A 25,260-nucleotide genomic window follows, 5' to 3' on the forward strand; every position below is an offset into this window, starting at 1 on the left:
TGCAGAACTCATTTGAACGTTACAGATACGAAATTTCAAGAAAATAGCTGTTATTTTGTCGTTTTCTGCGATGTTATGCAGAGTTGAGACAGTTAGCATACTTGAGAAAATAGCAAACCAGTTAGCATACTAAAATAAGTAGCAAACCAGTTAGCATACCAGGAAAACTTTTCTGCATAACTTTCAAAACTATAAAACTTTACACCAAATCATAGTCAAACACTTTTTAGGCCAATAATGATGTTTAAATGAAAAATCTTTTGAGGGATTGAAAATAAGTATCATTGACTTTTACTCATCAATTCTTTTCACAAGAGATCCTAAAAGATAAAACTAACTCTAATACTATATGTACCTTCAATTCTGATTTTCAATGCAGCCTTGGAAGGTAACATTTTCTTCTTTTATCTCATTTGATTCGTCCTGTATTATCCTTAGAATGTCATCATTTCTTCAAGAGCACGAATCCATCATGAAATCCTTAGTCTTTTTCACAATACTTAAAATAATGTTAGTTTAATTCTAGTTGAGTTTTGATATCATCAAAATCTATGCTCCTTTGAGCTTGTAGGGTCAACATAAGACATTCTGTTGCTGATGATAATGCAGTGTTGGTGCCTAAGCAGAATGAACCATCTGGGCAAAAGAATTTTGCATAGTTTTGGGGTTGGAACGGTAACCAGTTTGAGGCTCTTCATTCATAGAAAGTTGAGTTAGGAAGGAAGCACAACGGGCTTTTTTTCTCCAAATGGGTGTGACCAAAAGAATTATTAACAAGTAAGGGGCGAGTGGTAACTTTCTTACCAAATGGGTAAGTTGTGCTGAGGTGGAAGGCTCAACGCCCTCGAAAAATTATACAATGCACGTCCTCGAAAAATTATACAATGCACGTGGGTCCCACTGAATAAAAAATCCTCTAACACAAGTATGACTAGCGTACAAACTCTGGACGTTCCACTTTGGACGCTATTATTGATAGCGTGCAGACTGCTTGAGCAATCATTCCGCCAGATTCTGTACCTTGCACGCCACTAATTCTAGCTGCAGACTTGCACGCCTCTAACACTTGTGTCCGGACTTCATTGCCACCAGTTTCACCAGCTTCATTTATCATCCTCACGCATACGTTCAAATTTTCTCTAATCTCTTACTCACTCTCGGTGGACTGTTGCAGCTGAGGAAGTTGGCTCTCTCTCTTGTCTCTCATCTCTCACTCCCTCTCGGTGAAAGAACATACTTGGAGAATTTTTTTTTTTTAAGCAGAAATTTGTCTTGTTTTGGTGCACCCACTGAAGCTTCGGTGGAGGGTATTTTAGGTGGTTGATTGAAACACTAAAGACTCGCACTCTCTCCTTGAACGAATCGGCAGTATAAGGTAATTGAGTTGATTATAATGTGTTATATATATAATGTGTTGAATTTGTTGAAATATGGAGTATGCATAATGTGATGTTTATAATATTTGTAAAAAAAGAAAATGTGATTTTCTGCATGCATGTTATTATATATGCATGTAGGTTTAGAGTTAGAGATATGGAGGTGACAATATACATGCCAATGAGGTTTTTGTTTGAAGTTATTTTTATAAAGAAATAAATGATTTAGGAAGGAAATTAAAATCTTGTTAGGCATTTATTAAAAATTGAAAAGTATAATAGTTTAGTAGCATTAATTAATATATATATATAGATATTTTAGGTTAACCGAAAATCATTGGGCTTATTTTGATAAATTTATATTGTAACAAATTTTGCCGTAAATCATAATATAACAGTATATTAGATAGATAATAGTTTATCATTGGCCTTGAAACTAATGGAAAAAATTTATGAGGAAAAAAAATTGACATTAATATAAATTGTAATGCAAATTTTAAATTTAAATCGTTTAGTTACATTAATGAAAAAATTTATACTTTTAAATAAAACGAAATATTATATAAAATTGTGATTAAAATATTGGATAATAAATTATTTAGAAAAAAATAAAATATAATAGTTCATTAGGTAGATAATATTATATTATTTGAGTTGAAACTTATGAATAAATTAATTATGAGGAAAATTGTTTATTTTATTATAAATTATGTAGGAAAATTTTATTATAATAGTATATTATTGGATTTGAAATTTAGGAATAGATTATTGATGTAAAAAATTAAAATGTTTACATTTTTTATATTGTAATTTAATTAGCTTGGATAAACATAAAAATCACAGTAAATTTGTACAAAAGTATTTTATAATAAATTATTTGTAAAAAGTTTTTTTAGAATAGTACATTAGGTAGATAGTCGTATAATATTTCAGTTGAAATTAAGAATTAATTAAAATTTTATCATGTAGGAAACATTTATTATAATAGTATATTATTATGTTTGAAACTTAGGAATAAATTATTGATCAACAAAATTTCATTTTAAAATTTAAATAGTTTAGTAACATGAACGAAAAATAAAATATTTAAATGTTTTACATTAACTGAAAAATAATAACAAATATTTTCCATCTATTGCTATTGGGTTGATGCATGGATTTTGGTACTTCAAGTATAAAAATAATATGTAATATTGGACTCACTATTTATTTACTTTTTAATATATACTTAATATTTTCATGAATATTAAAAAATAATTAAATATTTATAGAAATGTTTTATATATTATATTACTTGAATATTTTTAAGTGAAATTTGAAAATACTATTAAAATTTATATAAATATAATTTAATAAATGTTAAATTTTTATTTTAAAAATTAAAATTTAATTAATTAATTTTATTTATTTATATTAATAAGTGTTATATTTAATTAATATTTAATTAATTTTTTAGTAATCCACTGGTTAAATTATTGACTCATTAATTGTATCATTGAATCATCAACTCAATCCTTCTGGCGGATCGACCTCCAAACCAAGTCTAATAGCATTGGATTAGCATGCTAAATAATTGCTCTGTTATTATTCTCTGTGTTTGTTTGGTATTGAGTTTAGAGAGAAAATTTACTTTTTTGAGTAAAAGCACTATTTTAAATATTATAAAAAAATTTGAAAAAAAAATATTTTATTATTTTAATATTTTTATGACTAAAACTTGTCAAATTTAATTTTAAATTATTTTTTAATACTCTCTAAGTAGTATATTTAAAAAGATAATTTTTTCAATAGTAGTTCCAATAGTAATGCTTAACTTTGATATCTCTACATTATTTCACTTTATAATTTAAATATTTTTATTTTAAATAATAAATAATTATCTTACTAATATACTTTCACCAGAACAGGAATAATCATATGCATTTTTTATTAATGTACCACCTAATTAATTGATTATTTACAAATAAAAGATATCACCTTTTACTTGTTTCATTTAATTAACATAATACAACTTTAAATCTATGATATAAAACAATCTACAAGGCCTGCAAAAATTTTAGAAAATTAGACTAAAGTATATAATAAATAACAAAAAATTTCATTGAACAATAAAAGTATTTACCTTCATTTTTAATGTCAATGTGTGTAAAATGCTCGTGAAATGGTTGATATTGAAAACAAATCAGATTATGAAGATATTTACGCAGAGAAAATTTGTGATTGCCGGAAGCTATCAGTGCAGAGAAGATTTGTGAGGAGATACACGGAAAAACATGAGAGCAAAGGGACTTAAATTTGGTCTGGACCCTACTTGCTAGCGCCCCAAATAACGGTTCACACGAGAGTTTTTGAGGGCTACTTATACTACCGTTCGAGTTCTGACACTATCAAAACACTGCTATTAATAGTGTCCATTACTTTGTTTCTCATGCACCGAATCTGGCACGCTGCACATTGTGTTTTGCATGTGACTTTTAGTAGCTTGTCCCTTAAAACGCTTGTATAAGTAGCTTCCGGGCACTAGTCATATGTCAGAGAATCATCGCACTATAAACTGACGCCACTCATACTAGCGTTCGCAATTTGCACGCTAGTCATACTTGCGCCCCAAGTGTTGAAATTTCCATCTCAGCATAACTCACATCCATTTAGTGAATAACTTCACACGTACCCCTTTTTTGTTAATATATATATTTTTTGGTTACACTTTGATACTACTCGCCTAAAACCAAGTCAAATGGTCAGTGCTTGTAACAAAAGATTCAATGTAGCAATTAAAGTTTTAACGCTCAGTCAAAGGGTCAAATCGAGCAAGAGGCTACTCAACCATCTAGACCAAACAAAATTGAGTCGAGCAGAGGACAGTACATTCTAGGCCCTAACCGAATAGTAACAGAATGATAGGAGAAGCAGTGTTAATGCTCGCCCGTTAAGTTGAGCATCACATATACTGAACAACAATATTGTCAAGTCAAGATTAAGCCCTAATTCATAGGAGACAATATTAGGATATCAACCCAACTTCCAAGATTGTGGCAAATAGCAACAACGGCTATTTTACTTAAGCTTATAAATATTAGAAATTGCCATTAATCAAGCATAAAATTCTGCCAAAATTACTATTCATTTACTATCTAATTTTCATTTACACTATCTATTTATAAGTTCTAACTTGAGTGTTAGTGTGGCTGGCCAGAAGGCCACTGACCTCTCATTTCTTTGTTTTACAGGCTTATGTGGCACCAGGATTGGATTTTAGAGATTCACAGTAGCATTAGTGGTGCTATCTGTGGGAAACTCAGATTATCGACTGATATCCCACATCTAAAACCATTTCTTTCTTTTTCTTCATTTTCTGTGCTTCTTGTGAGTTTAATTTCTAATCCTAATTTACTTCCATCTTTTATGTTTTTTTGCTATTTTCAATGGCTACAAAACTCAGAAACGCTGGCAAGAATGTGGTGGCTAAGACTCCAATGACTAGGACTAACCCATTAGCAGCTGCGACTACCCAGAATATGATTAGTCCTAATACTGCTAGTGCCCAAGCATCGCCAAGCAATATCGGATTGCCTCCTAACAAGCTTGACCAGTAGGGCCCACCATAAGGATAACACCAAAGTAAGTTCACTAGCGCATTAGGAAAATGGAGGCCCAATTTGCTTTCTTAAAGGGGCTAATCCCTGGAACCAATGCATCGCCTAAAGCAGTTGCCTTTGGGGCAGAACTCTATCCAAGAGCACCATTTAGAGAGGCCAATCTAGTTAAATTTAGAGGAATAAGTCCTAAGGTTAACACAGGGACAAAGACTTAGAGGATAGACAGACGAACAAGAAGAACTTTTTAATGAGTCACCACAACTAAAGGTGAACTAGGGCTTGGTGAAAGCTTTTTAGAGGTATCGGAAGTAGGTGGAGGAAGAAAATTTTAGGATTGGGGATGAGTCTCCGCTGTCTGAACCAATATTGGCTGAACTGTTCCTACCAAAGTTCAAGCTTATTGTCTTAGACAAGTATGTAGGGACAACAGACTTGAGGAGCCACGTGGCAAATTTTAGAACAATGATGATGCTCCAGAATGTGAATGACTACCACCTTTGTCGGGTATTCCCAATAACACTAACCATGCTAGCTCAAAAATGGTACCAACGTCTCAAGCCCGGGTAATCCAAAATTTTCACTAGCTTGCCATTGAGTTTAAGAATAAGTTCATCTCTTACATCTCATTGAAAAACCTATCTTCGGACCTTTAGAAGGTAAAGCAGCAGGAGGGGGGGAGTCTTTGAGGGAGTACATTGCTTAATTTAATGCTGAATCAATATAGGTTGACAACTTGAACTATGAAATTGCATGTGATGCCTTAAAGAAGGGGACAAGGAACATCAAGTTCTTTAATTCATTGATAAAAAACCAGTGATGGACTACTACTAGTTGATAGAGAGAGTTCAAAAGTACATGTAATTGGATAATGAGTGACAAGCTCTATGTGAGGAAAGGAAGTTTGAGTAGAATAATTAGAGGAGGCAGAATAGGAGGAATTATAGTTCAAATCGAAGAGGTTATTGCTCAGATAAGAACACTGAGTAGAGCAAAGAGAGATTCCATAACTATAAGCCATTGAACGAGGTGATATCCAAAGTCCTAATATGGATCTAGAAGAATGGCAAACAGATAAAATGGCTAAAGAGGCTCAACCCAGACACTTCAAGAAAGGAAAACAAAAGCAAGTTCTGCAGGTTCCATGAGGACCACAGTCACAACATTGATGAGTGCAGGTAGCTCAAAGATGATATTGAGCGACTAATTAGGGATGGTCGGCTTAGAAGGTTTGCAAGGGATAGCCAGGATGACAGACCATCACAAAGAAGGGGATTAACCTCCGGAAGTAAAGATATCACCATCACTAAGAAGGATGATGACCCAATTAGAGTAATTAATGTCATTGTAGGAGGGCTGACCACTGAGAAGTTTGGTAATCAGAGGCCAGCAGTAGCAGCACCAACAGAACAATCCTCTTGGTTGATAAGGAAGAGCTGAGCGAGGAGATCATCATGTGTTCGGTCCTAGTGACCATGAGGTAAAACAACCACATTCTGACCTTTTAATGGTCTTTATGCAGATGTGTAGGTTCACAGCATATAGAGTGTTGATTGACACAGGAAGCTTAGTCAACCTCATCACCAAAGAGCTGTTCGAGAAACTTGGCCATAAATAGATAGTTTGGCAAAGGTGAGGTACCCATTGGTCAGCCTTAGAGATAAGATAATTCCCATACTCGAAACTGTAAATCTAGCAATGATCTTATGCAACAAAGGATTCAAGAGAGAGATTTACACAAAATTCACGATTTTTGACATCCCACTATCACACAATATCATCCTCGATCGTTCGATTCTAAATAGCAATGGAATAATGATCAGCATGCAGTGGCTATGTGATACACTTGTATTATATTAGTATTTTAAGGTACTTTTTATTGCATTTCACTTGCATTTTATTAGTTAATTGCGTGATTTTTAGTTAGTTTTATTATATTTTAGGATTTTGAGTTGATTCTGCTTAATTTCTTAATTTCTGTGTGTTATCAGGTAATTTGATGCAACATGATTGAACAAGTTCGAAAGTGAAAAAGTACAAGTCGACCACTGGGAGAATTGCATAGCTTGTGCAATGGAGGTCTTGACTCATGCAACCTGCTGCCAGGGAAGGACCGATACATGAGCTATGTACAGGATTTCGTGTAATGGTCCTTGGCCTATGTAACTTCTTATACCTCTAATTGAGAGCCGTTTCATGATTCTAAAGACTTACATGGCCTTGATCCATGTAATTGTACATGAGTCACGTACTATGCGCTAGTACAGACTCTAACTTTATTCGCATGACTTGGGAAGACTTCTGAGGCCTCTAAGACTCTGAATTGATGGTTTTTACGCCATATATAAATATGAGAAGTAAGAAACAAGCAAGGGATCACACCCTTTACATTCAAGCTTAGCAATTTGTAGAGATTTGCACCAAAGCTCTTGGGAGAGATTCATAACCTAAGTTCCCAAAGTCCAAAGCTATAGAGTCTTTTATTAGGGTTCTTTTTTTCTATTTCTTTAGATTGTTAAACTTGCCATGAGTGAGTAGTTTTCTTAATTCTAGAATTAGGGATGCAACATTTTCAATTTTGTTATGGATTTACATTAATTTTATTTAATAAATTTGGAGTTTTATTCTTTGATTCAATTTCTTATGATCTTAATGCATGCTTTGTACAAAGCTCCACTTAGTTATGATTTTAGATATTAATTGAAGGACTGAAAGGTGATGATTAATATTAAAAAATCAAGATATTGAACTTAAAATTTCTGACCTAGAGATAGGCTGAGATCCTGTGTAGAGTTAATAATTAATCAAAGAGCTTAAAGGGTTTTAATTAAGATTGATCGCCATAAAAGTAGTGTTCAATTTAATTAAGATACACCTTGAGTGCTTTGAGAGAGGACTTAATATAACTTAGAATTTATTTTTTTTCAAAGTAACAATTTTCTAATTTATTGAATAAATGAGACTGGATCCATAATAAGTTGAAGTATGAGCCCCTAATTCTGGAATTGCTTTCATTAATTGATTTTCTTAGTTCAATTGCTTTTCTTTCCTTTACTTCATTAGCTCTAGTTAATTTAGTTTTAAATCCTATCATCACATTTGGTAGTCTAAATAGTTACAATTGCTTTTTAGTTTAGTACTCACAAATTTCTCGTGGGAATAATACTCTACTCACTTCTATATTACTTGTTAAAGATCAGTGCACTTGCAGGATTTTGCATAATAAGTTTTTGGTGACATTGCTGGGGAATTTTTACTGATATTAGATGATAGGCAACATAGCTAATTTATATATTTTGTTTTATTTAATTTTTATTAGTTATTTTATTCTATTCTTATCTCTTTTTCACGCCTTCTATTTAGTTTATGACTAGAACTAAACTAGACAAAGAACTACTTGAATTAGATATAAAGATAGACAAAACTCTAAGAGCCATCAAGAGGGAGAAGAAGCAATGGGAAGCTAAAACTTCAACCATGGTAGATAATAGGACAACCCCTAAGGGATTATGGAGCCTCAACTATTTGAGGATTCCAACCAAGTGTTACGAGACCAGCAATAGATGCTAACAACTTTGAGCTTAAACCGGCATAGTTCTAAATGATTCAACAGACTTAATTTAGAGGGTCAACAATGGAAGATCTACCCTATCACCTCTAATATTTTCTTTCTCTATGCGACACATTCACTATGAATAGTGTTTCTAAGGATGCTATTAGACTCACAACATTCCCATTCTCCCTTAAAGACAAAGCAAGAAAAGGGTTACTACCTCAACCTATAGGATCATTTACTGACAGGATTGACCTTTTGCAAAGCTTTTGAGTAAGATACTTCCCCTCGGAAAAGACTGCTAAATTGTGAATCAAATTGAACACATTCAAGCAAAGGGACAATGAATCACTTTATAATGCATGGGAAAGGTACACAGATCTTTAGAGGGAGTTCCCACACCATGGCATTTAGGACTAGCTCTTAATTTAGAACTTCTAGTGGAGATCTAAAAGAGAAAACTACCACAGAAGCCCTTGAACTCTAGAGAGAATTGATTATCATAACTATGAATGGTCAAATGGGGGATACTGGAGAATAGCTGGAGTATTAGAATTGGATGCTCTTAACATGATCAATACTCAATTTGATTAGCTTTCAAAAAAGCTTGATAAGATCAAGCCAATGCAATTGGGACTGGAAATCAATTCTGCGACCACTGTGGAAGAGGACACCAAAGCTCAAAATGCAATAACTATAGTGAGACATCCACAGAAAAAATGAACTATATGAATGATAGTGGAAACTTTAACCAGAGGACAACTAGCAACACTTACAACCCTAGATGGAGGAACCATCCAAATTTCTCATGGTCAAACTCATAAAACCAACTGAACCAGTTAATCAACAAATAGCATGGATACAGGCCAGCACCACCAGGTTTTTAGAACAAAGGTCAAAACACAATTCAATCACCACCACCTCCTCAATTTCAATAACTTGAACCAAAATTGACTATGGAATCCATGATAGAAAGCTTTCTAACAGCTCAACAATAGTAGAATGAGATGATAAAAAAAAGCTTCTTCCAGAATGGAGTAATTGGCTACTCACAATAAAATGCTTAAGAAAAAAATTACTAAGTAAGTTAGTTCTTCAAGTAAAGCAATTAGTAAACTACCTAGTCAACTAGAGATAAACCTCAAGGAGTAATGCAAGGTAGTTACCTTGAGGAGTTTTAAGATACTATAAGACTTGAAATTAGAAGCCAATCAGAAGACAATAGATGAGACTTCTAGTGAAACTGATACTCAAGTAAAAGGAGAGTAGATACAAGCTGACAAAGGTAAAGAGAAGAAGGAGGAAAAGAAAAAAGTGAAGAAGGAGCTACCAAAGCCCTACCAACCACCATTGCCTTTTCCTCAAAGATTCCAGAAGGCTAAACTATAAAAGTAGTTTAGGAAATTTTGAAAGTTTTATTGTAGCTCTATATTAACATTCTCTTCATAGAAGCTCTATCTCAAATGCCATCATATGCTAAGTTCTTAAAGGAAGTACTTTCCAACAAGAGGAAGCTTGATGATTATGAGATGTGGCTCTCATAGAGGAATGCAGTGCAATCTTGCAAAAAAACTGTCTCCAAAGCTAAAAGATCCTAGAAGCTTTTTCATACCTTATCTCATTACAAACATGAATATTATTCAGGCCCTTTGTGATTTGGAAGCAAGAGTTAATCTTATGCCCTTATCCATTTGTCAAAAGGTAAATATTAGAGAGCTTAAACAAACCACCATTTATTTGCAATTGACAGACAAATCTATGAAGTATCCAATAGGAATTTTGGAGAACATCTCCTTAAAGGTTGGTAAATTCATTATAATAGTTGACTTTGTTATTCTAGAAATGGAGGAGGATGTTCAAATTCCTATTATCTTGGGAACACCTTTCTTAGCAACTGCTAGAGCAATTATAGATGTTAAAAATAGACAGTTGACTCTCAAAGTGGGAGAAGAGGAAGTAGAGTTCAACGTATTTCATGCCATGAAACAAAAGTCAGACATAGATAAGTGCTTAAGGTTTAACATTATTGATGAGCTAGTTGAGGAGGAGTTCAATAAGAGATATCCAGAGGATCCTCTGGAAGCATGTATTGCGCGTAGCTGTACTACTAAAGATGAAAATAAGGAAATTACAGTATGTCAATGAACACTAGAAGCTAGACCACCATTACCATTAGCTTAAGCACTTCAAGCGGATGAGTTGAAACAAACCCCAACCATGTCAACACCTAATGACAAAGAAGCAACACTATAGGCAGAACTAAAACCTCTTCCTTCCACCCTTAGGTATGCATTTCTTAGCTCAAACTCTACTTTTCATGTAATAGTTAGTGCTAGTCTAACTAAGCTAAAAGAGGAACAAGTATTGAGGGAATTGAGAACCCATAGGGAGATAGTTGGGTACATAATAGAAGACTTAAAGGGAATTAGCCCTTCTATTTGTGTGTGTAAGATACCTATGGAAGAAAACAACAAACCCATAATAAAGCATCAAATGAGACTTAACCCTAACATGAAAGAGGTAGTTAAGAAGGAAATCTTAAAACTATTAAACGTAGGTGTAATCTACCTTATTTCTGATAGTAAATGGGTTAGTCCAGTACATGTAGTACTTAAAAAGGGTGGGATAACTCTAATTAAGAATGGAAACAATGAGCAAATTCCTACTAGGATAGTCATCGGTTGGCGAATGTGCATTGACTATAGGAAACTAAATAGTGCCTCCTGAAAAGACTATTTTCCTCTTCCATTCATTGATCAAATGCTTGAGAGACTAACCAAGCATTCTATTTTCTTTTACTTAGATGGGTACTCTAGATTTTTCTAAATCCCAATTCACCCAGAGGACTAAGAAAAGACTACTTTCACTTGTGCCTACGGAACTTTTGCTTGTAGGAGAATGCCTTTTGGTCTATGTAATACCCCTACTACTTTTCAAAGATGCATAATGGCTATTTTTTTATTTTATTAAAAATATTATGGAGGTACTTATGGATGATTTCTTTGTCTATGACACTACTTTTGATGAATGTGTAACTAACATTTCTAAAGATTTACAAAAATATGAGGAATTAAACCTACTACTCAATTAGGGGAAATTCAATTTCATGGTTTACAAGGGCATAGTTCTTAGTCATCTAGTTTTAGAAAGAGACATATAGGTGGACAAGACAAAGATTGAAGTCATAGAAAGATGCCACCATCAACATTAGTCAAAGGAGTGTGAAGCTTTTTAGGACATCTAAGCTTTTATCACAGATTCATCAAGGATTTTTCCAAAATAGCTAAGCCATTAAAACACTTATTAAACCAAGATGTGCCTTTGATTTTAATGAAAGTTACCTTGCTTCTTTTTGCAGGATAAAGGAAGCACTAATTTCTGCACCAATAATGCAACCTCCAGAATGAGAGCTATCATTTGACATCATATGTGATACAAGCAACTATATAGTAGGAGCAATTCTTGGGTAAAGGAAAGACAAGAAGGTTCATGCTATCTACTATGCTAGTAAGATGCTTAATGATGCAAAAATCAACTATGCAACTATAGAGAAAGAGTTTCTGGCTATTGTATTTGCAATTGACAAATTTAGACCTTCCTAGTTGGATTGAAAGTCATTGTATACACAAACCATGTAGCTCTTTGGTATCTCTTAAAAAGAAAGAGGCAAAAACAAGGTTGATCCAGTGGATACTCCTCTTACAGGAATTTGACTTAGCAATTAAGGACAAAAAGGGAATCGACAATAAAGTAGCAGATCATTTCTCTAGGCTGAAGCAAGGAAAAAGGGGGAGCTTAATAGATAACATGGCCTATAGATGACTCCTTTCTAGATGAGCACCTCCTGTCCATAACTCAACCCCTATTGTATGCAGATATAGTTAACTATCTTATATGTAAAGTGCTACCACCAAATATGTTCAATTAAAAGAGGAAAAAGTTTCTATTTGACATAAAGGACTATAGTTGGGAAGAGCCTCTACTATATAAGAGATGCAATGATGGCCTCATTAGAAGATGCATTCCAGAGGAGAAAGTAAAACATATACTCCAACATTGCCATTCCTCACCCTATGGAGGATAATTTAGCACATTAAGAACATCAGCAAAGATAATGTAGGTAGGTTTCTATTGGCTATCCTTATTCAAAGAAGGGAGAAACTTTGTGCTTACATGCAGTTAATGCCAAAGGACAGGAAATATCTCAAGAAGGAATGGGATTCCCCCACATGGAATACTTGAAGTAAAGCTTTTTGATATATGGGGAATAGACTTCACGAGTCCATTCCCATCTTTATTTGGGAACAAATATATCCTAGTTGGTATGGATTATGTATCCAAATGGGTGGAAGTAATAACCTCACCAACCAATGATGTTAGAGTGGTCATCAAATTCCTTAAGAGATACATCTTTGCAAGGTGTGGAACACTAAGAGCCATAATCAGTGATGGGGAAAGTCACTTCTGCAATAGCCAATTTGAAGCACTACTTAAAATGGATGGAGTAACTTACAAAGTGGCAATATTATATCACCCACAAATAAGTGGGCAAGTGGAAATTTTGAATAGGGAATTAAAGAGGATACTTGAGAAACTAGTGAATCACTTAAGGAAGGATTGGTTCTTAAAACTTGATGATGCACTGTGGGCATATCATGTAGCCTTTAAAATACCTATTGAAACTATTCCCTGCCGCTTGGTCTTTAGGAAATCATGTCATCTCTCTATTGAGCTTGAACATAAGGCTTATTGGGCAATAAAAACACAGAACTTTGACTTAAACAGTGCTGGAGAAAAGAAGCTTTTACAGCTCAATAAGTTGGAAGAAATTAAGTGATACACTTGAATTGTATAGATGTTTTTAAGCACATTTGTATACTATTTCATAGCATTTAGGCAAGTATTTTCATGCATAGTAGTTGATTTCATTAGTTTTTGTAATTTCTATTATCAAGCCCTTAATTCCATGTTTTCTGTATTATTTCAGGTGTTTGGGTGAAGCCCTAGAGTATGGAAGTGCAAAGGAAAGCTTGTAGAAGTCAAGAGACAGAGAATTGCTGCTGATACAAAGTACACAGTCCGTGTAAACCAAGCCCCAGACCTATGTAACTCTCTGCCAGAAGAAAGCAAAGAGAATCAATGGAGAAACATAAGTACACGGGTCATGTAAGTAGACCCGTGTAATCTATAGGGACCCATGTAAGTCTCTGCTGGGGACAAGTTTGAAGAACCTTATGGCAACAATAGTACACGACCCGTGTAACCAGGCCCGTGTAGTTGGCGCAGACCCATGAAACTCTCTATGCCAATGCAGGACTCCGCAGTTCTACTCCAGCAAGTTACATGGCCCTACATGCCGGGACCCGTGTAGTGACACATGGGCCGTGTACCTTACGGCAACCAGTTTTCAAACTAGAATTCCCTCTCTTGTTTTCGGATTCAAATGAGACTCCTAAAGCCTTTTGGATTCAAAATGACCTAACCCTAGAGCAACCATTATAAATAGAAAAGAAAACATCAGAAAAGAGGCTGGCCGGCTCGCTCTCTCTTTTATCATTTGACAGCAATTTGGAGGAGTTTGGAAGGAGAGAAATCCACATCAGTACCAAAAGAAGCTTTCCAGCTGAAGCTCCACAAGATCAAAGCTGCAAACTCTTTTCAGTGCATTCGTTTCATCTCCCTAGACAAATTTTTATTATTTTATTTCTTTTACATGATTTTTTCTTTTTACTGTTTTTATCTTTTCTCAATGATGTTTGCTGAACTCACCATGAGTGAGTAGTTTTCTTATTCTAGATTTGAGAGAGTAATGCTTGTAATTATTATTATGGATGAACACTAAGTTTTATTTATTGGATTTGAGATTTGTTCATTGATTTAATTTCTTGTGATCTTAATGCATGCTATGTGCTGGTACCCACTTAGCCATGATTGTAGATGTTAATTGAAGGACTGAAAGGTGAAGATTAATATTAGAAAATCAAGATCTTGAACCTAGGAATTCTGACCTAGACATAGGCTGATACCTTTGTGGAACTTTAAAATTGGTCAAAGATCTTAAAGGATTTTAATTAATTTGATCACCACGAAAGTAGGATTTGAGTTAATTAAAATACACTCCAGATGCCTTGAGAGAGGATTTAGGATAACTTAGGATTGATTTCCATCAAGGTAAACAATCCTCAATCCAGTAAATGAACGAGGTAACATCCTTAGTAAGATTCAAGTGTGAAATCTTAATTCCAGTATTATTTCAAATAAATCATTTCGTTTTAAGTTCACCATTCTAGTGTTTAAGGTTAACAAACTTCATTCTCTAAGTATTCGATAGCCTAAACAGTCAAAATTATTGTATAGATGGTACTTGCTAATCAGATTCCTAATGGGAGCGATACTTTACTCATCACTTTATTACTTGTTAGCGATCCATGCACTTGCGAGGTTGTAAAACCAGGCAAACAGGTTTTTGGCACCGTTACCGGGGAATTTTTGATTTTAGTAATATCAAGCGATAGGCAATTTAGCTGATTTAGGTAATTATATTTATTATTTAATTTTATTTTACTGGTTGTATTTCTCTTCTTTTCTCTCAGGTCCTCGATCTGGTGTATGACCAGAACAAGGCCAGAAGAAGAAATTTTGGACTGTGATCCAGAGATAGATAGAATTCTGAAAGCCATCAGGAGGGAAAGGAAACATCAAGAGCACGGTCAATGAGATCCTGAAATTCCAACCATGGCTGATAATAATGACAAACCAAGACTCATGAGAGATTATGGAGCACCATCTGTCCAAGGATTTTAGCCCAGTGTGACTAGACCCACAGTGGAAGCCAACAACTTTGAATTAAAACTAGCATGGCTCTAAATGATTCAACAAACCCAGTTTGCAGGTTCACCAACAGAAGACCCACACTATCACCTCCAGTGCTTTCTTGCCCTATGTGACACCTTCAAAATGAATGGAGTGTCTGATCAGGCAATAAGACTTAAAGCATTCCTATTCTCCCTTCAGGACAGAGCAAGGAAGTGGTTACTTTCTCAATTGGTTGGAACGTTCACTATTTGGGAAAACCTTTCTCAAGCTTTTCTAGCAAGATATTTTCCACCTGCAAAGACTATAAAACTGAGGCTTGAACTCAAGACCTTCAGACAAAAGGAAGGAGAATCACTCTATGACGCATGGGAAAGATACAAAGACCTGCAGAGGGAATGTCCACACCATGGCATAGAAGATTGGCTATTAGTGCAAAATTTCTATAATGGATTACTACCCTCTATAAGGAGCACAGTTGATTCAGCTGCAGAGGGTGATCTAATGGAGAAAATAGTGACATAAGCACTTGAACTTCTAGAAAGGGTTGCATACCATAATTATGAGTGGCCAAATGAAAGAGGAAATGTAAGGAAAACTGTAGGGGTCCTTGTGACACCTCTTACCCATCTACAGTGTAGCCAAACAATATATGCCATACAGTGTGCTGAAGCACCAAATCATATTTTCATTACAATTTACTCTTTTTAATTCATTTATTTATGATTTTGATTAATCTGAATTTTCCATAAATTTTATAGAAAATTCAGCAGAGTGCCGGCTGTAAATTGGAAAAACTATGTGATTAAATTCCAATATAATCATAATATCAATCTCAGTCAACCACCAACATATTTTCAACAATTTCTCAAATGACTTTATTATCTCAAATTTCAATTCATTTTATATCATACTCAATTCAATAAGAAATACTCAATTTATTACTGAACATAGTTCATAAATAATTACATCAAAAGCATAATTACATGAGTTTAAAATATACATAACAAAAGTTTACAAAATACAAAACAAAAGATCAAAAGTAGCCTAATATCCTACCATTGCATTGCAAATGTGAGGTGACTCTGGACTCTGTGTGCAGATCTGAAAGCTCACTCAGTATGAGGTCTGCTGGACTCCCCAGCTATGTCTCTAGTACCTGCACGTGGCAAAAGCGACGCGCTAAGCAATTCTGCTTAGTGGTAACAATATAAAATAAAATAACTAAAATAAAGTGAATATGTAGAATGTATATTTACATCTTTAGTAGACTTAATATCTGGCATTTATTGCAGTATTATTCGATTAAAATTTAGAAAGATTTATTATCATTGCCCGAGTAACCCATACTAGTCAACTGGACTGGATAAACGGGTAAACTGGCACTGGGTAATAAACACCTCGGAGCATCACACCATCGATCACATTGTGTCTCCCGGTGTGCAACAGAACAACTAATAAGCTGTAATAATTATCATGGATAAAACCCAAGTATAATAACTCAATCAACATAGCCAAAGGCTATTTTATCACAGAATGGAACGTGAGGCCATAAAACACAGAATGTCATAAAGCCATATGCAGTACTGCTAACAAAACCCTATTGGTATGCCAACCTATCCAAACCAATCTTGCTAGGTGTACTAGGGCATGTTACACTCATAATTTATACAATTCTTGAAATTTATGTTTAGGTGTTACTATTCATTTTATTAGTCAACAAAAATATTGACTTTTGCATAGACAATAGGTACATTGGTTTTAATACTCCCAACATACCACATTTTGCATTCTAAAATTGTTGGTATTGGTTGCCAATACCATTTCTAAGCTTAATGTTAGTTATTCAAAATTTTCAGATTTCAAGCCTTGTGTTTACTGTTCCATTTGTCATATTTGTAGTGAGAATTTGGCAAGGTTGTCAACATGAAAGTTGTTCCTTATTGTGTCTAGTTATATTTCTTTTTTTGAATCACTCCATTTGGAGTTTTGTAGCTCACGTTATGGCCTAAACACCATAACTGGCTGGATTGCTAACTTCCCAGATTTTCTGAACTGACCAAATCTATAGTATTTTGTATAGTGACTACAGGTCACCTTTTGAATATGTTATTGTCAAAATTTAGGTTAGATTTCTTCATAAAAGTTGTAGGTCTATGTCTCAGCTATTTGCTGGTAAAAGTTTAGGTCAATTGGACCTTTCTACACTAAGTTATGACTAAATGAATAAACACTGTTCATTTGGTCATTTTGCCCAGGCAGAATGCAGGTCACCCGGATTAGGGCAATCTTTAGGTCATCTTGGTTTGGTTTTCGAGGCATGGTCTCTTCACCAAAGTTGTGCCATTATGTGTCTAGTTTCATGTCCAATTGGCTTTACACCAATTGTACCTCTACAACTCCAGTTATTGCTGTCCAAACTTGCTGGACTCATGGTTAGTCCTACAGGTCAGCCAAGGTAGCAACACTAACTTCAATTCACACTACACAAACCACTTCATTTCTCATTCACACATAACTAAATGGTCACTAATTGACATTAAAACTTACTTTCACCATTGCATGATCAAAGTCTCAATTTCATACCTAAACCCTAGCCCATTCCATCTCAAATCATGCATTCACTTACCTTTTACCATCCTAAACAATCTTCAAAACCCTACCAAGCCCAAGGCTGTTGGAATTTTAAGTAAGACATACACATGATGTTTATTAAATTTTCTTGTAAGTTTGCGTTCAATTTCACTCCTTCAACATGAATTGAAAGAGAAAGAGTAAGTTTAGTCACTAACCTTTAATGAAGTAAATTCCAAGCTTATCAAAGCTCCTCCTTTCTATTTCCTTTTGCTATCTTTAGCTTGCCCAAGATGTATGAACAATTTTTTGTGAAGACAAAGTTGAGTTTCAAGGTAATTTAGTGGGTGATTTCAAGCTTTCCTAAGCTTCCATGGAGTTTCTCTTCTCTTTCTCTCTCTCTAATATTTCCGCTGGTTTGGAAAGATATAGCTGCTGGAATTTTTTTTGTTTGTTTTTATCTTATTTTGTATCCCTTTTATCTCTTAAGCCATTTTGTTAAGTGGTGATTGGGTGGAAATTCTTAATTACATAAGCATGACATCATAATTCCTAATTTAACTTCTTTTTCTTTCTTTTCTTTTCTACTAAATTTCAATTCAATTTTTAGCAATATTTATTCATATTTTGTATCATAATAATTATTTACTTAACTGGACAAGTCGGCTAAAAATCACCTTTGAAGGCGAAATGACCAAAATGCCCTCCGTTTAGCTTAACAGACTAAAATTGTCTATACCGATTGAAAATTTTTTTTAAGCATTTTCTTGGCATTCTAATGCCATAGGAACCTCAATGACCCTTCTCTGGAGTCTCAAAAATTATTTTATGAATTTTCCTCGAGTCCAGTGGCTCCTAGTTAAGTAGAACGCAACTTCCTACTAGGTTACCCATCGCTAGGGCACCGGCTCATTTAACTTTGTTGTATTTTATTTCTAAAATTTTTCCTAAATTTTTCTTATTAATATTTGAGTTAATTATGGTTCCTCACTTTAGTTTAAATATTTTTCTGGATGTTCTAGCTGTCCGGACCGACACTGGTCACCGGAATAGTAGAATGTACGGAGTTGCTATAGGGAGGGTGTTAGAACTCTTCCCCTCTAATTTAAATTTTGTCCTCAAAATTTATCTGATGCAAACAGTTGAGGGAACTGTTGCCTCATCGTCTCTTCACATTCCCAAGTTGCCTCCTCGGTGTTGTGGTGCCTCCAAAGCACTTTCACCAGTGGAATCTGCTTATTCCTCAACTCTTTCACTTCCCAAGCCAGGATCCGTATGGGTTCTTCTTCATATGTCAAGTCCGGTTGTACTTCAATTTCTTCCATGGAGATGACATGTGAAGGATCTAAGCAGTATCTTCTTAGCATAGACACATGGAACACATTGTGGATCTTGTCCAGCTCTGGTGGTAAAGCTAGCTTGTAGGCTACTGGTCCCACATGTTCAATGACTTCATATGGGCCAATGAACCTAGGGCTCAACTTACCTTTTCTTCCAAACCTTAGTACCTTTTTCCACGGTGACACCTTGAGGAACACTTTATCGCCAACCGCATATTCTATGTCATTTCTCTTCAGGTCGGCATAGGATTTTTGTCTGTCTGAGGCAACCTTCAAATTGGCTTTGATTAGCTTTACCTTCTCCTCAGTCTGTTTCACCAAGTCTGGTCCTACCAGCTTATCTTTGCCCAATTCAGTTCAACATACGGGGGTTTTACACTTCCTCCCATACAGTGCTTCATACGGGGCCATTTGAATGCTAGCTTGGTAGCTATTGTTATATGTAAATTCTGCCAGTGGGAGGTATCTATCCCAACTCCCCTCAAACTTAATGACACAGCTCCTCAACATATCCTCCAGGATCTATCACATAATTCACATTGTTACTATCATTTCAATTTATTAATTGTGAAAATTCAATTAGTTTTTAGGTTTACCTGGATTACTCGTTCCGACTGTCCATCTGTCTGAGGATGAAAGGCTGTGCTAAAGCGGAGTTGTGTGCCCAAGGCTTCTTGCAACTTTTTCCAGAATCTCAATGTAAACCTTGGGTCTCGATCAGATATGATGGAAAGTGGGATTCCATGCAATCTAACAATCTCACTGATATACAATTTTGCTAGCTTCTCCAGTGAGTAGTCAGTCCTAATTGGCAGAAAATGTGCTGACTTCGTTAATCTATCCACCATCACCCATACTACATCATGCTTCTTCTGGGTGAGAGGTAGACCACTAACAAAATCCATAGTGACCTGGTCCCATTTCCATTCAGGTATGCTTATATGTAACACCCCTAAGTTCGGTAGTGCGTTCTACTATTCCGGTGACCAGTGTTGTCTGGACAGCTAGGATGCCTAGAACTACACTTCAATATGAGTGAGGAGACATAAAATAATGAAATACAAGAAAAACAAAGGAAAAATAATAGCAAAGAAATGTGATCAAGTTAAGCGAGTCGGGAAACCTAGCGATGGGTGACCGCACCGGGAAGTCACGGCGTGGACCGTTGACTAATCAACTGCGAAACCACGGAAAACATTTTTAGAACTTAAATAGACCCTTATTGAAGAATAAATATCATTAGAAAGATCAAAGAAAAATTAAATAATTAGTACAAAGAAAAGTGAGAAATCGAAAAACGGATAAACCTCGGTGTTACCGAAAAATCGGGAATGCAACCCGAACAGGGGCATTATGGTCATTTGACATCCCGAAGTGTCTTTTGACCTAAATTTCCATTAAAAATAAATAATATTACACTTAGAAAATAAAATGAAAAATTAGTTTAGTGGTACCTAAAGTAAATAGCTAAAATCATGGGTTAATGTGGAATAAATGCACAATTGGCTTATTATATGATTATTTGGAGTTAGTGGACCAATAAAGGATTAATCAAACACATAGTGGGGCAGGTGTACTTCCATTACACCATCAGAAAATTTCATCTTCTCCATTGTACCAAAGTTGCCGTGAATGAAGGTGAGAGAAAACTCCATGGGCGTTTCATGCAAGCTCACTTAACCTCCCCATTTTCAACCCCAATCCCTTAAGTGGCTTCATGAAAGTTTGTCTACTCATCACAAGGAAGAGTTTGATACCAAATTTGAGAAGTTTAAGCAAGGTTTAACAAGCTTCAACCATAAGGTAAGTTAATATTTTTGAAGATAGCTTTGTTAAGTTTTGTGTACATGTTATGGGTGTTGGTTTTGTGAAGGAAATTTTTAAGTTTGAAGAGTATTGAGATATCCATTTTTGGGCAGCCATGTAATCATGTATTGATGAAGTATTTGTACATATAATTGATGAGAATTATGTTGGTTGTGATGATTTAATAACCTAGTGAATTACTTCACATGTATAAGGTGATTTTTGCACTTGGAATGGGATTTAATGAATTGTAGGACACTTGGTGTTGAAGGACAATTTCGGCAGCTTGGGGACACTTGAATAAATGTATGTATTCATGGAAGTGTTGGCAGAATGTTGACATAGAAGGATTGATGGATATGTGTATGAAATTATTTTGTAAAGTGTATGTGAGAATTAGTGATGTTTAGGTGTGTATGTGATTGTATTTAGACTTTGTAAATGTGAACTTTAATTGGTGTATTGAAGATAATTGTAATCTGCCCAAAGTGAGGATAATGTAAAGTGGGATGTGGTTTTGGTAATGTACCAAAACAGATTTGGTAGGGAAGTAAACATATTGCAAGGTAAATGTGTGTAATTGATGTGTGTTAAGCAAAGTAACCAAGGGCAGTGTACATTTTAGCTAATAAGTTTAAATGTGTAACCTCAATTGGTATGAGACCAATTGGAGGTGGAACTAGGCACAAAATGTGCCAACTTTCATTGAGAAAACATACCAAAATTCTGCTTGCAAGGTGACCTAAGAAAATGACCAATTCGGATTAGGTGCAATTAAGACCTGAAAAATGACCAATTGGGCAGCAGTGAGTGTTTAGGCCATAACTCACTCAAAACAGGTCCAATTGACCTGAAATTTTAACCATGAATAGTTAAGACCCATACCTACAAGTATTATGAAGATACAAAAGCCCAGAAATGACCATAAGCAAGTCAAAAAGCTTGCACAAGTTCGGGTCCAAAAACTGGCCGAACCAAAGTTGACCAAATTGACCTAAAATTGACCTTATTTGATGCTATTTGACCAGCAATAGTGTAATGACCATAACTTGGTCTACTTAACTCGGATTGACCTAAAATTTTGTCCCGCGTGCAATAAGACATAGATCTACAAGTTTGTAGTTTTGATCGAAACCCGAAAACCGAGGGAACTAGGTCGTCTGCTTAGGTCAAACTAGTATCCCAGAATCCAGCAAATTGCAAGAAAATGCACTAAACAAGGAAATGAGTTTGGTAAAATGTACCAACCCTAAAACCCTATCGAATATGACATATTAAGGACACCAAAACCTAATTTACCTTAAATGCATCGAGGGTTGGTATATTAGGTAATTGAGCAAATAATAGCCTTCAGTGAATTACTTATCGAACATTATCGTTAGAGACAGTTTAATTTAGTACTGAAACACTTCAAATTGTGTTTCTCAGTTACCAAAGACTCAGGAAAAGGGAAGGAAACACTGAGTACAGACCAGGAGACAATTATCAGAGGTTTGTGCACAACTAGTTTTTAACTGATTTTACTTTGAATATTTCATATGATTAAATGACATATTTTTCTTATGTATTATGTTTAACAAGCATTGGATTTAATTCAATGATTATTGAAAATTGTTATAGTATGTATGAATTCAGCTTTGTGAAATGGTATTTCCACAAGTATTAAGCATTATTATGGATTGAACAAATTATTGTTTTGGAAAATTGTGATAGAACATTTTTTGAATTGTGAAGGTAATTTTCATGGAAAAATGCAAATTTATGATTTGAATTGTGATGAGCATAAAAATTATTGGATATTAGAATTGACTTTGAATCGAATTATATTGTGATTTATGCTCACTAAATGGATTGTAATACTGTTTTATATCTCACTATAGATGCTTGACTAGGTTATTACCTGTCTCTCTCATTTGTTGAGAAGACAATGGAGTTAGTTGTGTTTTGATTACCATGGTACGTGCACAGGCTTAGATTTTCCTTTGATTTGAGGTTAGATCTAAGTTTATTTTATCGTTATGGCCCTTGCGGAAGATTCATTATTGTGATGGTACTATGCACGATGATTCGACCTCCCCGACCATAGGGAGTTAGAATCTGATTCGACCTCCCCGACCATAGGGAGTTAGAATTACATCGAATATGGCCCTTTCGGATTAGTCTTGCATGGTTAGTGAGATAAAGAATGATTTTTGAGATAAAGAATGAGTTTTGAGATACAGTATGATTTTTGAGATACAGTATGATTTTTGAAATACATAATGATTTTTGAGATCTGAGAATGGCTTTTGAATGGTAAGGAATTTTGATTTCAATTATGGTTTATGTATAATTGATTTCGTTAGAATTATTTAAATGGATAGTCATGATTTGATAAATTGAATTTTGTGATCAAAGTCATTTATACAAATGATTTACATTATTGGCAATGAATATTTTGAGTTGTGGAATTTGATGAGTATTCAGATTTCCAAAATATTTACTGTAAATTTTGTCAATGTATATTGTACTATGTTTTAAATTATAGTTGTGCACCACTGAGTTCACCACTCAGCGATAGCTTTGTATGCTGTCGCAGGTAAGAAGAGCATAGAGCAGTGATTAAGTTTCTTTGAAGACATATTCAGATCAGCTCCAGGTATATCATAGGTATACCCATGTACATAGGTTTTGATGTATGCATGTAATAATATGTATGTAAATTATTTGAGCAGTTGTAAATTAAAATTGTACAGTGAAGTTGTAAAGTAAATTATGAGTTATCTTGACTTGTAAAATTTGTATTATATTTATTTTATCTCATCCTTTGAAAATACTGAAAAATTGTTGTGGATTGAGTTGAGAAAAATATTATGTTGAATTTTGTTGGAGTTGATGTTTGGAAAAAATATTGAAGTGCTTTTTTTTTACAGGTTTTCTGAAGAACTGTTTTATCCAAAATACAGATGGCACTCTGCCAAAATTTTTACAGAAATTCCAAATAATTTAAATGTGTTAGTTCTATCACTTCAGATCAAAAAGGTTTTTAACACCTGTAAATAGTGCTCACCACTGTAAAAGAAGTAAGAAAAGTTTTTTAAAATCCCTTGTAGTGTATTTAATGGGTTATCAGTAGACGGAGTTGGTAATTCATTAGGTATACTACGGGATCATGTTATGCCTTACAGAGGCGTAGGGTGTGATTTGTTTTAGTGGTATCAGAGCAATGGTTTTAAAGTAAATTTTGAACTGTGAATTTGAAATCTTTTTGTCGGTAACTACAACTGCTCAAATCTTTGATACATATAGTACATTTACATCATAAATGTGAACTAATGGAGAGGAATCTCCTTATGTTGGTTGTACAGGAATAGAAAATTCTGTGAAAAGAATGGAAGAGCAGAATGAGACAATAGAACAGTCTGTGATGGTAGAAGTTCAAGTTGAGGCCCCAACTCCACAAAGTGTAGAAGGCCCGACTATACCAGCTTTACCAGTACAAATTACTGCACAAATGGCCCAGCAAATGGCCACTTTCTTCCAACAAATGGCTGATAATCTGTCAGCCCAAGCCCAAGTACAGACCCAACCCCCACAAGGGTAGTGTGAAATGGAAAAGAGGGAGAAACCTATGGGTCAGCGTTCGAACAGTAATTTGGGGAAGAGAAAAGAATTTGAGAAACCCCGAACTCAGAAATATGATAGAGGCGGATCATCAGGGCAGAGACCACTATGATCTAGTCGTCGAACAACTAGAAGTTCCTACCCTTCCCGCCAATGTGAAACTTGTAGAAGATATCATGGAGGTATTTGTTGTAAGGCCTCTGGAGCCTGTTACAATTGTGGAAAACTTGGACACTTTGCTAAAGATTGTGCTAAACCACCTCGATCTGCTCTCCGGAGTTCACAGACCGTCAGTCAGACTCAAGATAGAAATAGAGTTGGTACTCCTCACCACTATAACACAGTGAATCAACCCGAATATAGTAGCGCACCAGTCGGAGAGTCCACTATGCGCCAGGTAAAAGGAGCAGAAACTTCAGATGTAGCTGCTGGTAAGTTCTTAATTTTTGAAAGAAACAATTAGTTATTAATTGATCCCAACACTACTTAGTTATGTGTTAGTGTCAGAACTATATGTTCTGTTGTTATTCCTTTACATGGGAACGAATTTTGATGTATTAGTGACTAGTCCTTTAGGATAATAACTATAATAACAAGTA

At 34.8% G+C, this 25,260-nt stretch overlaps 1 protein-coding gene, 1 long non-coding RNA gene and 1 other non-coding gene across 3 annotated transcripts; 2 read left to right on the forward strand and 1 right to left on the reverse strand.

The window, feature by feature from the left end:
* The first annotated feature begins 1,079 nt into the window (after nucleotides 1–1,079).
* On the forward strand, nucleotides 1,080–7,609 carry LOC131174722 (uncharacterized). Its single transcript, XR_009144956.1, has 3 exons — nucleotides 1,080–1,375; nucleotides 4,607–6,841; nucleotides 6,964–7,609. It is a non-coding gene; the product is annotated as an uncharacterized LOC131174722 (long non-coding RNA).
* Nucleotides 7,610–10,073: 2,464 nt separating this feature from the next.
* Nucleotides 10,074–10,670, forward strand: LOC110642564 (uncharacterized). Its single transcript, XM_021794658.2, has one exon. The coding sequence runs from the start codon at nucleotides 10,074–10,076 to the stop codon at nucleotides 10,668–10,670; it is 597 nt and encodes a 198-aa protein (XP_021650350.2).
* A 4,977-nt stretch (nucleotides 10,671–15,647) lies between these two features.
* On the reverse strand, nucleotides 15,648–15,754 carry LOC131175146 (small nucleolar RNA R71). Its single transcript, XR_009145307.1, has one exon. It is a non-coding gene; the product is annotated as a small nucleolar RNA R71 (small nucleolar RNA).
* Nucleotides 15,755–25,260: the final 9,506 nt, after the last annotated feature.

This window comes from Hevea brasiliensis, chromosome 16 (genome assembly GCF_030052815.1).
Source record: "Hevea brasiliensis isolate MT/VB/25A 57/8 chromosome 16, ASM3005281v1, whole genome shotgun sequence".
Classification (NCBI taxonomy): Eukaryota; Viridiplantae; Streptophyta; class Magnoliopsida; order Malpighiales; family Euphorbiaceae; genus Hevea; species Hevea brasiliensis.